Source organism: Macaca thibetana, chromosome 20, assembly GCF_024542745.1.
Source record: "Macaca thibetana thibetana isolate TM-01 chromosome 20, ASM2454274v1, whole genome shotgun sequence".
Classification (NCBI taxonomy): Eukaryota; Metazoa; Chordata; class Mammalia; order Primates; family Cercopithecidae; genus Macaca; species Macaca thibetana.
The window spans coordinates 72,146,371-72,160,740 of record NC_065597.1 but is presented as its reverse complement, the minus strand read 5'-3'; the positions used below and the strand labels follow the sequence as shown (position 1 = coordinate 72,160,740).

Sequence of the window (14,370 nt, the reverse complement as noted above, 5' to 3'; positions counted from 1 at the left end):
TTCAGCAGTCACAGGAGAGCAGGGCTCTGTCTTCCTCACTCCAGGGCAGCAGGGCAGAGCTGGCTGTGGGAAGCAGGGCAGACAGGAAGGGGCATGGCTGGCCCAGCCAGGTGGGTTGTTGGAGCCTTCCTCCTCTTCCACTCCAAACAGAAAAGCAAGGCTGAGATAAGAGAGGCAGCCCTCCATCCGGGCAGGTCTGCAGTGCCCCCAGCAAGGGCAGGAATTCTGAGGACATGCCTGAGCCTCAGAGCTGTAGCCTCATCCCAGGACTTTGGATCTGCCCAGAGAACAAGATCAGCCACCCCGGGACCCATAAACCGGGCCTCTAGACGTGTTCAGCCTGGCAAGGCCAACCTGGAGAGGAGGGCAAATGATAGCGACTCCCAGGAAAAGGCATGAAGTGGGGCTGGGAAGCTGGTACACTTGTGCCGAAATGAAGATCACTAGGATGATTTGTGAGTTACCTGTAAACTTTGTCCCCATATCTATTCATTAAGGATTCATTGTTTTTTGGGGGGGCTGAAGACCATAGCTGGAGACTGGAATACTTACTCAAGAATCTCCAAGGTTCTGTTCACAGCCAAGGCTTCCCCTAGCACCTGAGCACCCGGAGCACCAATGGAGGCCACCTGGAGACTGGGGTGGGGAGGGTGCTGTCAATATGGGCCAGCTGGGCCCACCTCCCTCTACACACTCCATTCCCTTTCACCACCCCTTGATTCAGGGTGGAAAGTAGAGAAACAGCACTGAGAATGGTTGGCCAGCGCTATGTCTAGGCACTCCATCTCCTATCTACACTGTTGCCTAAGACAGAAATCTGGATGCTAAGGATACGAGAAATACAGGCTATCCCTGGAAGGGCTCGGGGAGAACGCTCCTTGCACCTCCTCATTACTACTATCTAGGTGTTTGAGCCCCCAGTTGCTAATGTAATATTTCCTATAATAATACTAGGAAAATCAAATACACCTTCTTTGACTTGTAAACAAAAATAATGTCTAGGTCAGGTGTGTTGGCGCACACCTGTAATCCCAGCACTTTGGGAGGCTGAGGTGGGCAGATCACCTGAAGTCAGGATTTTAAGACCAGCCTGGCCAACATGGTAAAACCCCGTCTACTGATAATACAAAAATTAGGCTGGGTGTGGTGGCGCACGCCTGTAATCCCAACTGCTTGGGAGGCTGAGGCTCGAGAATCACTTGAACCCACGAGGCGGAGGTTACAGTTAGCTTAGATTGCGCCACTATACTCCAGCCTGGGTGGCAGGGCAAGAGTCTTGTCTCGAGACAAAAAAAAAAAAAAACATGAAAGGATGGTGGAGGGGCCAGTTTCCTGACTGCTGCGCACATCTAGGACTTACTAGAGAGCAGTGAGGGCTGTGTTGACCTTCAGCGCATGGGCCACCGCACACGCTCCGTCATCCCCGATAGCGTTCTCCTGTAAACTGGACACAGAGTGTGACCTCTTTGGGTGCATGGGGCACACGGAGCATTCTAGCAAGGCCCTGCCACGCTTGGACCTGCCAGGTTTAACTGACTACACACACCATAGACATAGACTCCCAGGGTTTGCCTGGGGATAACTGCCCTTCCTCTACAGGCCCTGCAGCCCGCTGCCTCATACTAAGCACACAGAAGGGTCTGGGGGCCTGCATGAGTCTGAACCGCCAGAGGCAAGCAGGAAATGGGACACATAGAGTGACTTGTCAGTAGGGGCTTGGGACCCAAAAAGGGTTGCTTTTCACAGCCAACCAGAAAATGAACTGAAAGCCTCAATCCCTGAGCCATTCTTGTTTGTCTTGTTTTCTCTTGAGACAGGGTCTCACTCTGCCACCCAGGCTGGAATGCAGTGGTGAGATCACAGCTCGCTGCAGCCTCAACCTCCCAGGCTCAAGCGATCCTCCCACCTCAGCCTCCCGAGGAGACTAAAATACTTAAATAGAGACTGGAACTACAGGCACATGCCACCATGCCTGGCTAATATTTTTATTCTTCTGTGGAGATAGGGTCTCACTATGTTGCCCAGGCTGGTCCTGACCTCCTGGGTTCAAGCAGTCTTCCCACCTTGGCATCCCAAATTGCTGGCATTACAGGCAGGAGCCACCATGCCCAACCTCCTTGGCCATTCTTGCTTATTAGGGTTTTGTGTCATTTTTTCCCCTTCTAAATTGGAGGGAACTAGCAGGCCCTGGTGCAATAAGTGACTGAGTTTAACTCAGGTGCACATTAATACATTCAAGGCTAAGAGCTGTTTGCGTTCATTATTTTAACAGACATTTGAGTGTGGCCGGGCACAGTGGCTCCCGCCTTTAATCCCAGCACTTTGGGAGGCTGATATGGGCGGATCACTTGAGGTCAGGAGTTCGAGATCAGCCTGGCCAACATGGTGGAACCCCGTCTCTACTAAAAATATACAAATTAGCCAGGAGTGGTGGAGGGCATCTGTAGTCCCAGCTACTGGGGAAGCTGAGGCAGGAGAATCACTTGAATCCAGGAGGCAGAGGTTGCAGTGAGCCAAGATCGTGTCACTGCACTCCAGCCTGGGCGACAGAGTTAGACTCCGTCTCAAAAAATTAAAATAAAATAAAAAAGACAACATTTCAGTGCGTCTCATGTGCTAGGGCTTGTATAAGGCAGTGGACCTGAGTCCCCTTCTCGAAGCTCAGGTGGGAAGACGTGATTAAATGAGCAGGTACAACAGGCCAAGTGCAGGCTGCAGGGAAAAGCAAGCAGCGTCTCCCGCCCCAGGGTGTCCGCAGAAGGCTCCCCAGAAGAAACAAGTCAAAACCCAAACCCAAAGTGGGGAGTGTGCCTGGCTCAGCTAAGGAACCCAAACGAATTGAGTTCCTGGGGAAGTGAGAAATGAGTCCAGGGAGGGACAAAGGAAGCAGATTTTAGGGGCCCCAGAAGCCACCCTGAGGGGCTGTGTGTACTTTACTCTGCAGGCCCTGAGCAGCCATTCAAGGATGGCACCCAAGATGGAACAGAGTTGCTTTGGAAAGGTCTCTAGCCAGCAGTGTGAGAGGATGGACTGAGGTGGAGGCTGCCACAGGGATGGAGATGAGTGGTGCCGATGGCCTGGGTGGGGGCCGTGGACGCAAAGGGAATTGAGTGGGTGGCAGGGACACAGAGGGGACTGACCCAACAGGACTTGACAGTGAATAGGAAGCAGGAGGTGGGCAGGCACAGTGGCTCACACCTGTAATCCTAGGACTTTGGGAGGCCAAGGTGGGAGGATCGCTTGAGCCCAGGAGTTCGAGACCAGCCTGGGCAACATAGTGAGGCCCCATCTCTTTTAAAAAATTGTAAATATTATTTTAAAAAATAATGTGGATGTGGTGGTTCATGCCTGTAATCCCAGCACTTTGGGAGGCCAAGGTGGAAGGATCACTTAAAGGTCAGGAGTTCGAGACCAGCCTGACCAACATAGTGAAACCCCATCTCTATTAAAAAAAAAAAACAGGCCGGGCGCGGTGGCTCAAGCCTGTAATCCCAGCACTTTGGGAGGCCGAGATGGGCGGATCACGAGGTCAGGAGATCGAGACCATCCTGGCTAACACGGTGAAACCCCGTCTCTACTAAGAAATACAAAAAATAGCCGGGCGAGGTGGCAGCGCCTGTAGTCCCAGCTACTCGGGAGGCTGAGGCCGGAGAATGGCGTGAACCCGGGAGGCGGAGCTTGCAGTGAGCTGAGATCCGGCCACTGCACTCCAGCCTGGGCTACAGAGCGAGACTCCGTCTCAAAAAAAAACAAAAACAAAAAAAACCAAAAAACAAAAAACAAAAAACACCAGGCGTGGTGTTGGACACCTGTAGTCCCAGCTACTCGGGAGGCTAAGGCAGGAGAATCGCTTGGACCCGGGAGGCAGAGGTTGCAGTGAGCTGAGATCATGCCTCTGCACTCCAGCCTGGGTAACAGAGAGACTCCATCTCAAAAATAAAGTAAAATAAAAATTATAGAAAAGGAAGTGGGAGGTGAGAGTGAAGTCCTTGTTTCTAGCTTGCACAGTTGGTTCCATTCACAAGATGGGGAACCAAGAAGCAGGTTTTTGGGGGAGAGAATGCAGGGACCCCGCACCCCAGCAAGACCCTGAGGGGAGGTGCAGAGGGAGTGTGGACGTGCTGGTCTGGGGCTCAGGTGAGAGGCCTGGGACATGCACATGGGAGTCGTTAGGACTTTAAAGATCACTGGAGCCCAGGGAAACAAGAGCTCCAGGAAAAGAGATGCCAGGCAAGGGAAGATGACATGGGACAGATCCCTGAGGAGCCCTGCACTGAAGAGCCAAACAGAAGAAAAGAGGACAAGGCCCAGCTAGAGGGGACATCCTGGAAGCTGAAGGAGAAGAAATGGTCAAGGAGAAAGACCAATGAGGCTCCAAGGGTTAAACCTAGAGTTCCCTCACGCCCCAGCGACTCCACTCCCAGGTATATCCACCCAGGAGAAAGAAAGCTCACGTCCACACAGAAACTGTGCACAAAGGTCCACAGCAGCGCCGTTCCTAAAAAGGTCCACAGCAGCGCCGTTCCTAACAGCCAAGTAGGAACAACCCAATGTCCATCAGCTGATGAATGGAGAAATAAAACCTGTGTACTCATACAATGGATATCATTCAGCCTTACGAAGGAACTATGTACTGAGACTGGCTACAATGTGGATGAACCTTGAAAATCTGACACCAAATGAAAGACGCCAGCCGCAAAAGGCCATGTGTCGTATGATTCCATTTTTGGCCATGTGTCGCACAATTCCATTTATATGCAGTGTCCAGGGTAGGAAGATCATGGAGACAGTAGATTAGTGGTTGGGGGAAAGGGAGAATGGGTAGTGAGTGCTAATGGGGATGGGTTCGTTTTGGGGTGATGGAAATGTTGTAAAATTGATTGTGATGGTTGCATCACTGAATACACTAGAAACCAGTGAACTGTATACTAAGTGGGCAGATCTTCTGGTGTGAAGATTATATCTCAATAAAGCCGTCATATGTATATATGTGTGTATATATATATGTGTACATATATGTGTGTGTGTATATATATTTTGAGACAGAGTCTTGCTCTGCCGCCCAGGCTGCAGTGCAGTGACGTGATCTCCGCTCACTGCAACCTGTGCCTCCTAAATTCAAGCAATTCTCCTGCCTCAGCCTCCCAAGTAGCTGGGATTACAGGCATGTGCCACCATGCCCGGCTAATTTTTGTATTTATAGTAGAGATGGGGTTTCCCCATGTTGGCCAGGCTTGCCTTAAACTCCCGACACCTCAGATGATCCACATGCCTCAGCCTCTCAAAGTGCTGGGATTACAGACGTGAGCCAACGCACCCGGCCAATACATTTAAAAGGCAGACAAGGACTGAAATGTGCCCGCTGGCCTTAGGGAAGAGGAGGCTGTGTGCCAAGGGTCACTGGATTGAGCCTCTCCCTGGTGGGTACCAGCAGGTTCACCTGTCCCCGACAGCCCCCGCCCTGCAGCCCCTGGGCAGGCCAACTTACTCTAAGCTGGTGAGGCTCCTGTTGAGCTGTAGTGCTTGTCCCAGGGCCTGGGCAGCGCCGGCCTGGATGAAATTCCACTGCAGGCTGGGCAGACACAGACACATGTGACTATGTGACTATGTGGCCCTGGGGCAGAGCCAAGGAGGCTCTGATGGCAGGGGGTGGAATCCCTGCAGGATGTGGCAGGAGAATTCCTGCAACCCTGTGACCACCTCTTAACACATGTCTGTCTGTGGGTCAGGAGAGCACAGGATGGGGCACAGTCTGCTGGCAGCAGTCTAGCCTGGGCAGCCCCTGAGACCTTTGCAAGGGGTGTCCCCAAACCAGGCTTGACCTGTACATCATTGGTTTGGGTGGAGCCCGGCAGCTCTGCAGAAGTGGGACAGGGCAGGGTGGAGAGCTGCAGACTCACTGAAGGGAGGTGAGGGTGCGGTTTTCTCTCACTGCCACTGCGATGGCCTGGGCACCCTGGTCGTGGAGGAGGTTGGCTGTCAGGCTAGGAGAAAGGGAACAGGAGCAAGTGAGCGGGGCTGGCTGTGAAGCCTCTGGTCCTTGGTCACCAGGGATTCCAGGGCTCAATGCCAGGTCACACAGCCAGGATGTGGGGGAGCTTCCTGGGGATACGCTGCCCAATGGCATGATCACATCCTCATCCATCCCCACCAGGTAAGGCAGATGGTGTCATACCAGCCTCACCCTCATGCAATTTACACTATGAGAGTGGGGGACTTGCCACCCAATGCCAGGTAGCCTGGCTGCACCCTCCCCAGTCAGCGCCTTCTCCAACCCTGTGATGCAGCGAGGGTGCCCGTCAGCCCAGGCTCAGTGTGGGTGTGGTCATGGCATGAACAGCCTGTGGAGTCACAGGCCCCCACCACGTACTCCAGGTTCTTCAGGGTGCTATTGGTGCAGAGGGCATGAGCGATGGCCTGGCCTCCCTCGGGACTGATGGAGTTTTCTCGAAGGCTGAAAAAAAAGGGAAGACCTGAGCTTCTGACAGGGCAGATGAGGCATCTGGCAGAGCCAAGCCCAGGTGTTTAGGCTTCTGGAAGCCCAAGAAACTGTAGGCAGGGGACCTAGGGTTCTGCACAGTCTGGGCTGAGGTGTGAAGGAGCCAATGCCAGCAAGCCAGTGCTGGGCCAGCCAGGCGCCCCACTTTAGGACCATCCACAGTACAGGGAGAGGATAGGATGACAGGGCCCCAGAGGTGCAAGGGGACAGGTGGCTCAGCATGCATCTGGGAAGGGAGCAGCAGAATGGGCCACTGCGGGCAGCAGCTGTCCCCTGCACCCCAAGAGATCAGGAAGAGGGCCAGGCTGCCAGGAAGGCTTCCCCAGCAATAGATATCCCTGAGACAGGCTTCCCAGTGCCAAGTCCCTGCAGACAGGTGCCCGGTCAAAGAAACGCCATGTTTGGAGAGGGTGGCCGGGACTTACCTGAGGCTGAGGAGGGTCTGGTTGGTGCAGAGGGCCCCCATCAGTGCTGCCACTCCTGCGTCACTGATGGAATTGCTCTGCAGACTGCGGACAGAGAAGGAGGCACCCTGGGTGTGGCTGTCGCAGGACCCAGAGGGAGCTGCCCTGTCCAGTCTGGGACAGCAGGCACTGGGTTCAACAGGGAGTTGGGGGCTCCAGGGACAGTGGCAGCCACACTGCTCCTCTCCTCATCTCTCTTTCCTTGCCCATCCCCTCACCTAGCCCCTGCCAGGGGAGGGCAGGTGGGTTTAGCGCAACAAACCCCCAAATTTAGACCCTGCCTTGATGTGGGTGGCCCCAGACAGCCTCAGAGCAGGGTGTGTTGGGTCTGCAGCCCCCAGAGGGAGTGGTGCAGCAGGCTCCCCAAGTGTAGGTGCAGCGCTGAGCTCTCCTGCCCCCACCAAAGCTGCTACAGCTGACTCCCTCTCTAGTCACCCTTGCTGGCTTCTCAAGGACACTTGGAGCTCATCATTCCAAACACTCCAGACTCCACCCCAGCCCCCACCGTCTAGGGAAATGGAGCTAGTGGGGCAGGGGGCACTGAGGGCAGTGTGTACCCAGGGTTGATGTTGGCAGGGAAATGGCCCTGGGGGACAGCCATATTTCAGGACTGCCAGCCCACCATCTACTGGAAAGAGAATGCAGGGGGACTCGTCACCCTGGCAGGGGTCAGGTGGACTCACTCCAGGCTCTCCAGGCCCTGGTTCACCTTCAGGGCCTCGGCCAGGGCCTTGGAACCTCCATCACCAATACTATTACTGGAGAGCCTGCAAGAGAAGGGATATGGATGAGCCAGCCTCCAGGAGTTGCCAGGCAGGGCTGGGCGGAGGGATCAGGGTCAGGGAAGCCCTCATGGGAGGGCTGGCTCTGTTGTCTCAAGGATGGCCAGTGCACAGTTTGTTCTGCCTGAGGCCTGTTGACTGTAGTCTCTGCATGTGACCACCTGTTGCCTGTGAGAAATCAGGATAGCAAAGTCCCTCTTGACTCCCTGGCAAGAAGAGTCAACCCTTCAGTGATAAGTATTTTGGGGGGTTTTGTGAAGATGGTCAGGAAATGTTTTCTTCTGCCAGGTGGGAAGATAGTAAATGTGAGCCCGAGAAGGTTGGGGTTCATCCAGTCCTGGGAGTCTCCATTCTCCTCGGTTAGTGCTTTTGGAGTCCAAAGTCAGCTAACCAGCACCCACACATCCATCAGTCTATCCATCCACTCACCCATCAATTTATCTACTTACCCACCCACTCATTCATAAATCCATCCATCCAGTCATTCATCCATCCATCTACCTACCCACCTACCCACTTACCCATTCATCTGTCCACTCATCCATCCACCCACCCATCAGTCCGCTCACCTATCAATTCGTCTGTCCACCCACTCATCCACCCATCCATCCATTTGTCCATTCATCCATCCATCTATCCATCCATCCACTCACCCATTCATCCACTCATTCATTCAACCATCCATCTATCCACTGACCTGTCCATTCATCCACTTACCCATTTATCTATCCACTCACCCATTCACCCATCCATCCATTCATGTACCCATCCACCTATCCACCCATCCATCTCTACCCACCCATCCACCTACCTATTCACCCATTCAACCATCCATTTATCTACTCATCTACCCATTCATCCACATACCCACCCATCCATCCATCACTCCATCTACCCACTCACCCATTCATCCACTCATTTATTCAACCATCCATCCATCCATTCACCCATCCACCAATCTGCCCATCAATTCATCCTTTCATCCAGTCATCCACCCATCCATCCATCCATCCACTCATCCATCCATCCATCCATTTATTCAACCGTCCATCCATTCATTCAACCATCCATCCATTCATTCAACCATCCATCTATCTATCCATCCATCCATTCGCTCATTCATTCAACCATCCATCCATCCACCCCCCACACATCCATCCATCCACCCACCCACCCACCCAGCCATCCATCCACCCATCCATCCATTCACCCATCCCTCAGTCCACTCACCCATCAATTCATTTATCCATCCACTCATCCACCCATCCATCCACTCATCCATCCATCCATCCATCCATCCATCCATCCACTCAGCCATTCATCCACTCATTCATTCAACCATCCATCCATCTATCCATTCGCCCATCCATCAATCCACTCATCCATCCATCCACTCATTCATTTATCGATTCATTCACCCATTCACCCATCCATCCATCCATCCATCCACCTACCTACCCATCCACCCCTACCCACCCATCCATCCATCCACCCACCCGTACATCCATTTAACCATCCATCCATCTATCCACTCACTCATCTGTCAGTCCACTTATCCATCCATCCATCCACTCATCAGTGTATCCATTCATTCACCCATCCATCCATCCATCCATCCATCCATTTACCCAGCCACCCTTCCACCTACCCACCCATCCATCCATCCACCCATTCATCCATCCATTCATCCATTCATCCATCCATCCTCAGGCTCACAAATATTTGTGCTGGGTTGGGCATTGTGCTGGACTGAGAATACTATGTGGGCCTTTCATGTGTCTCACATGAGCTCTTTCAGACTCCTGTTCTGCTTCAAGGCATCTGCCATCCGCTGGGCTCCCATGGGCCCGATGCTGTTCTTCTGCAGGCTGTGGGAGAAAAGAGAGGGGTCCTTTAGAAAGGCTGGTTACAGCCATTCCCAGACCAACGTTCAAGGTCAGGGACAACTAGTGTGCCCTCTTCATTTACTGGAGCAGGCGAGGAGGGGGTTCTCCAGATAGGTCTTTGGATTGTTGCCTAAGTGATAATGGACCGACGTTATGATGAGGGAGAGTAAGGGGTCAGAACAGCTGAACCTCCCTTGCAAGGGGTAGAAAGCAGAGATCAGATTATCAGCTGATAATGCCCAACAACCTCTCAAGTGGGGAACTCCATGGACAAGTCTCTCTGGTGCCTCACCCGCCAATCTGCCTCCCATCTAGACCAGCAGGCTGCCTCCCACCCCAAGAAACCTCCCTAGGGGCCGGGTACAGTGGCTCACGCCTGTAATCCCAGCACTTTGGGAGGCCAAGGTGGGCGGATCACGAGGTCAACAGATCGAGACTATCTTGGCCAACATGGTGAAACTCCGTCTCTACTAAAAATACAAAAATTAGTGGGGCGTGGTGGCGTGCACCTGTAGTACCAGCAACTTGGGAGGCTGAGGCAGGAGGATCACTTGAACCAGGGAGGCAGAGGTTGCAGTGAGACGAGATCCACCTCTATTGCCAGCACTCCAGCTGGCAATAGAGGGAGACTCCGTCTCAAAAAAAAAAAAAAAAAAAACAAAAAAAAGAAAAAAAAAGAAAAAAAAAGAAACCTCCCTAGGGAGACCCTGGCTTAGGTTCCTCTTCTGAAAAAGCTACTTCCTCTTGCACTAAATCTGGTGGAGGGAGACAGCACAGGAGAAACCCTGTCCTCATCCTACAAGGACAGACAGGCAGGACCCCTCCTGTGTGAGGCTAAATACAAATCTTCAAAAATGTAATTTTCCCTGGTTCCAAAAAGGAAAGAGACTCCGCACCACCCCCATTTTCTTAGAGCATTTCCTGAGAAAGACTTGAGGTTGCACATGCTGCCTCTGTCCCTTTAAGATGTATGTAAATCTTTTTAAAAGCAAAATCAGCCTCTGGCCAGTTTCACAGCCTGGGAATGTCTTTTATAAGGGTTTGGAGCCATCTCTTTGAAATGTAAACGTTAAGGAAGATAGAGTCCCTCTTTCCCTGCCTTCGTGGGAATTAGGCTAGGCATCTGGCTTGAAGCTCCAAAGTACCTGCATGTCAAAAAGATAAAAGAAGCTTTGCTTTTCCTTTGGATAAAGGCAATTAGGGACCACAAATGGCCACTCCAATTATCCGGTGTATTTAGGATAAACGGCAAATGGTGCTGCCTGGCCCTCTTGCCTGAGGACATCGGCTTGGCTCTAGAAAAGCGAGCTTCTGTCTTTACACTCTCATTGGTGGGTTGCCCTGATGCACTGTGCAGTCAGTTTAATGTTTATCCACTAATTGTTGTATTCCTTCCTACATTTGTGGGTTGGTAGGAGGTATTTTATTTTATATTTTATTATTTTATTTTATATTTTAATTTTATTTTTTGAGACAGAGTCTTGCTGTCGCCCAGGCTGGAGTGCAGTGGCACAGTCTCAGCTCACTGCACCCTCTGCCTCCAGGGTTCAAGCGATTCTCTCAACTTAGCCTCCCAAGTAGCTGGGACTACAGCCTTGCACCACCCCGCCTAGTTATTTATTTTTATTTTTATTTTTATTTTTTAAATAGAGACGGTGTTTCACTATTTTGGCCTGGCTGATCTCAAACTCCTGACCTCAAGTGATCCGCCTGCCTTGGCCTCCTAAAGTACTGGGATTACAGGCATGAGTCCCTGCACACAGCCTGGAGGTTTTATTTTTAATTATTTCCCCAACACCTGCTCTCTTGAAAAGCAGTGGGCATCAGGTTTTCCAGAGGCCATCCAAATGGGTCAGAAGGCCTCAGGTCCTAGCCCCATCCATTCTTCCTAGCGGGTAATAGGCGGAGAGGCCCTTGGAGGAGGAGGGAGAAGGGAGAGAAGGAGGGGAGAGGAGAGGAGAGAGGAGACGTGTCCACTCACTGCAGCACGGAAAGGGTCCGGTTGGAGGCCAAGGCCTCAGCCATGGACCTGGCCCCATCATCCCTGATGGTGTTGCCTTGGAGGCTGCAGAGACAAGAAGAGGCGCATCACTGATGAGGAAGAGGAACAGAAGCTGGAACCCAGTGGCCTGAACCGTCTCTGCAGTGGGGGCACCTCTATGGAGCAAGGAGTTCTGACCACTATGTGCCCTCACTGCCCACCATGCAGGGAGAGCAGTTGACCCTTTGCACCACTGCCTGGAGCTTAGGTTTTTCTTTGGGTTGCTAAGCATCTGCCTGCCACCTGGGAACAAGCTCTCTGAATAACCACAACAGGGTCATCAATCATCCTCATTACAGCTGAAAGACACAGGATCCAAGTGTTGGTGAGAATATGGAGAAACTGCAACAATGCTGATGGGAATGCAAAAAGGTCTGCTCTCTGTGGAACATGGTCTGGCAGGTCCTTAGAAGGTTAAACATGGGTTGACCATGTGACCCAGCAATTCCATTCCTAGGTATATACTCAAAAGAATTGAAAATAGGCACCGAAAGTCTTATTCACCAGTGTTCACAGCAGCGTTATTCATATAACCAAAAGGTGGAGACAACCCAAATGGCCGTCATTGGGTGAATGGCTCAACACATCATGGTCTGTCCATCCCACAGAATATGATTCAGCCTTAAAATGGAGGGAAGAGGCTGGGTGCAGTGGCTCACACCTGTAATCCCAGCACTTTGGGATATCAAGGTGGGTGGATCACTTGAGGTCAGCAGTTCGAGACCAGCCTGCCCAACATGGTGAAACCCCATCTCTACTAAAAATACAAAAATTAGCTGGGTGTGGTAGCACATGCCTGTAATCCCAGTTACTCAGGAGACTGAGACAGGAGAAGCGCTTGAACCCAGGAGGCAGAGGTTGCAGTGAGCTAAGAACATGCCACTGCACTCCAGGCTGGGTGACAGAGTGAGACTCTGTCTTTAAAAAAAAAAAAAAAAAAAAAAAAAAGTTAAAATAAAATGGAAGGAAGCATTGACACATGGTACCACACAGAAGAAGCTTAAAAACATCATGCTCAATGAAGAAAACCGGCCACCAAAGGCTGGACTATATAAATCTATTTACATGAAATGTCCAGTATAGGTAAATCCTTAGAAATGGGAAGCAGATTGGTGATTGCAAGGGGCTGGGGAAAGGGGAGAATGGGAAGTGACTGCTTGTGGGTATGAGGTCTCCTTCAGGGGTGATGAAAATATTCTGAACTGGACAGATGTGATGGTGGCACAACATTGTGAATGTGCTAAATGTCACTGAACTGTACACTTGAAAACAGGTGTTTTTAGATGGAGTCTCACTCTGTCGCCCAGGCTGGAGTGCAGTGGCGCGATCCGCCTCCCAGGCTCAACTCAACCTCAGCCTCCTGAGTAGCTAGGACCACAGGCACCTGCCACCATGCTCGGCTAACTTTTTGAACTTTTTTTTTTTAGTAGAGATGAGGTTTTACCATGTTGGCCAGGCTGGTCTCGAACTCCCAACCTCAAGTGATCCACCCGCCTTGGCCTCCCAAAGGCCTGGGATTACAGGCATCAGCCTCTGGGACCTGCCTAAAACAGTCAATTTTATGGTACATGAATTTCACCCTAATAAAAATAAATAAATAAATGAAAACAGAACAGAAAAGCGGTACCCACTCAACTAATGATAGATACAACCACAGGCTCTTAAAAGCAATACAACGGGCTGGGCTCAGTGACTCATGCCTGTAATCCCAGCACTTTGGGAGGCCAAGGCAGGCAGATGGCTTGAGTGCAGGAGCTCAAGACCAGCCTGGCCAACATGGTGAAACCTCGTCTCTACTGAAAATACAAAAAAATTAACCGGGCTTGGTGGCAGGTGCTTATAATCCCAGATACTTGGAAGGCTGAGGCAGGAGAATCGCTTAAACTTGGGAGGCCGAGGTTGCAGTGAGCCAAGATCGCGCCACTGCACTCCAGCCTGGATGACAAAGAAAGACTCCGTTTCAAAAGAAAAAGAGAGAGAGACATAACAAACCACATGACACATCTGTCCCCTGCTCGGGCCACACACACAAGCTCAAAGTCTAGGGAAGAGCTGGAGCCTGGAAACTTGTTTAGGGCACAAGATCCCCAGAACCCAGTGGGATGGAAGCCAGTATCCCATGCCTGCCATCTTTGTTTGTTTGCTTGTTTCTTTTTTTTTTTCTTTTTTCTTTTTTTGAGACGGAGTCTCGCTCAGTCGCCCAGGCTGGAGTGCAGTGGCGCGATCTTGGCTCACTGCAAGCTCCGCCTCCCGGGTTCACGCCATTCTCCTGCGTCAGCCTCCCGAGTAGCTGGGACTACAGGCGCCTGCAGCCTCGCTCGGCTAATTTTTTGCATTTTTAGTAGAGATGGGGTTTCACCGTGTTAGCCAGGATGGTCTCGATCTCCTGACCTCGTGATCCACCCACCTCGGCCTCCCAAAGTGCTGGGATTACAGGCGTGAGCCACCGCGCCCGGCCTGTTTGCTTGTTTTGAGACGGAGTTTTACTCTGTCAGTCACACAGGCTGGAGTGTAGTGGCGCGATCCTGGCTTACTGCAATCTCTGCTTCCCAGGCTCAAGCGATTCTCCTACCTTAGCCTCCCAAGTTGCTGGGACTACAGGCACCTGCCACCACGCCAGCTAATTTTTGTATTTTAGTAGAGATGGCGTTTTGCCACGTTGGCCAGGCTGCTGACAAACTCCTGACCTCAAGCAATC

General features: G+C 51.7%; 1 protein-coding gene across 7 annotated transcripts in view; it reads right to left on the bottom strand.

Moving 5' to 3' along the window:
- NLRC3 (NLR family CARD domain containing 3) overlaps window positions 1–14,370 on the bottom strand; it is a 41,123-nt gene that overhangs the window by 3,826 nt on the left and 22,927 nt on the right. For all 7 annotated transcript variants that reach the window (XM_050774216.1, XM_050774220.1, XM_050774217.1 and 4 more), the window contains 9 exons: window positions 11,613–11,696; window positions 9,530–9,613; window positions 7,647–7,730; window positions 6,925–7,008; window positions 6,371–6,454; window positions 5,901–5,984; window positions 5,489–5,572; window positions 1,361–1,444; window positions 553–636 (listed from right to left, as the gene is read on the bottom strand). In XM_050774216.1, the coding sequence (XP_050630173.1) occupies window positions 553–636; window positions 1,361–1,444; window positions 5,489–5,572; window positions 5,901–5,984; window positions 6,371–6,454; window positions 6,925–7,008; window positions 7,647–7,730; window positions 9,530–9,613; window positions 11,613–11,696 (756 nt within the window). The remainder of the gene's footprint in view (window positions 1–552; window positions 637–1,360; window positions 1,445–5,488; window positions 5,573–5,900; window positions 5,985–6,370; window positions 6,455–6,924; window positions 7,009–7,646; window positions 7,731–9,529; window positions 9,614–11,612; window positions 11,697–14,370) is intronic.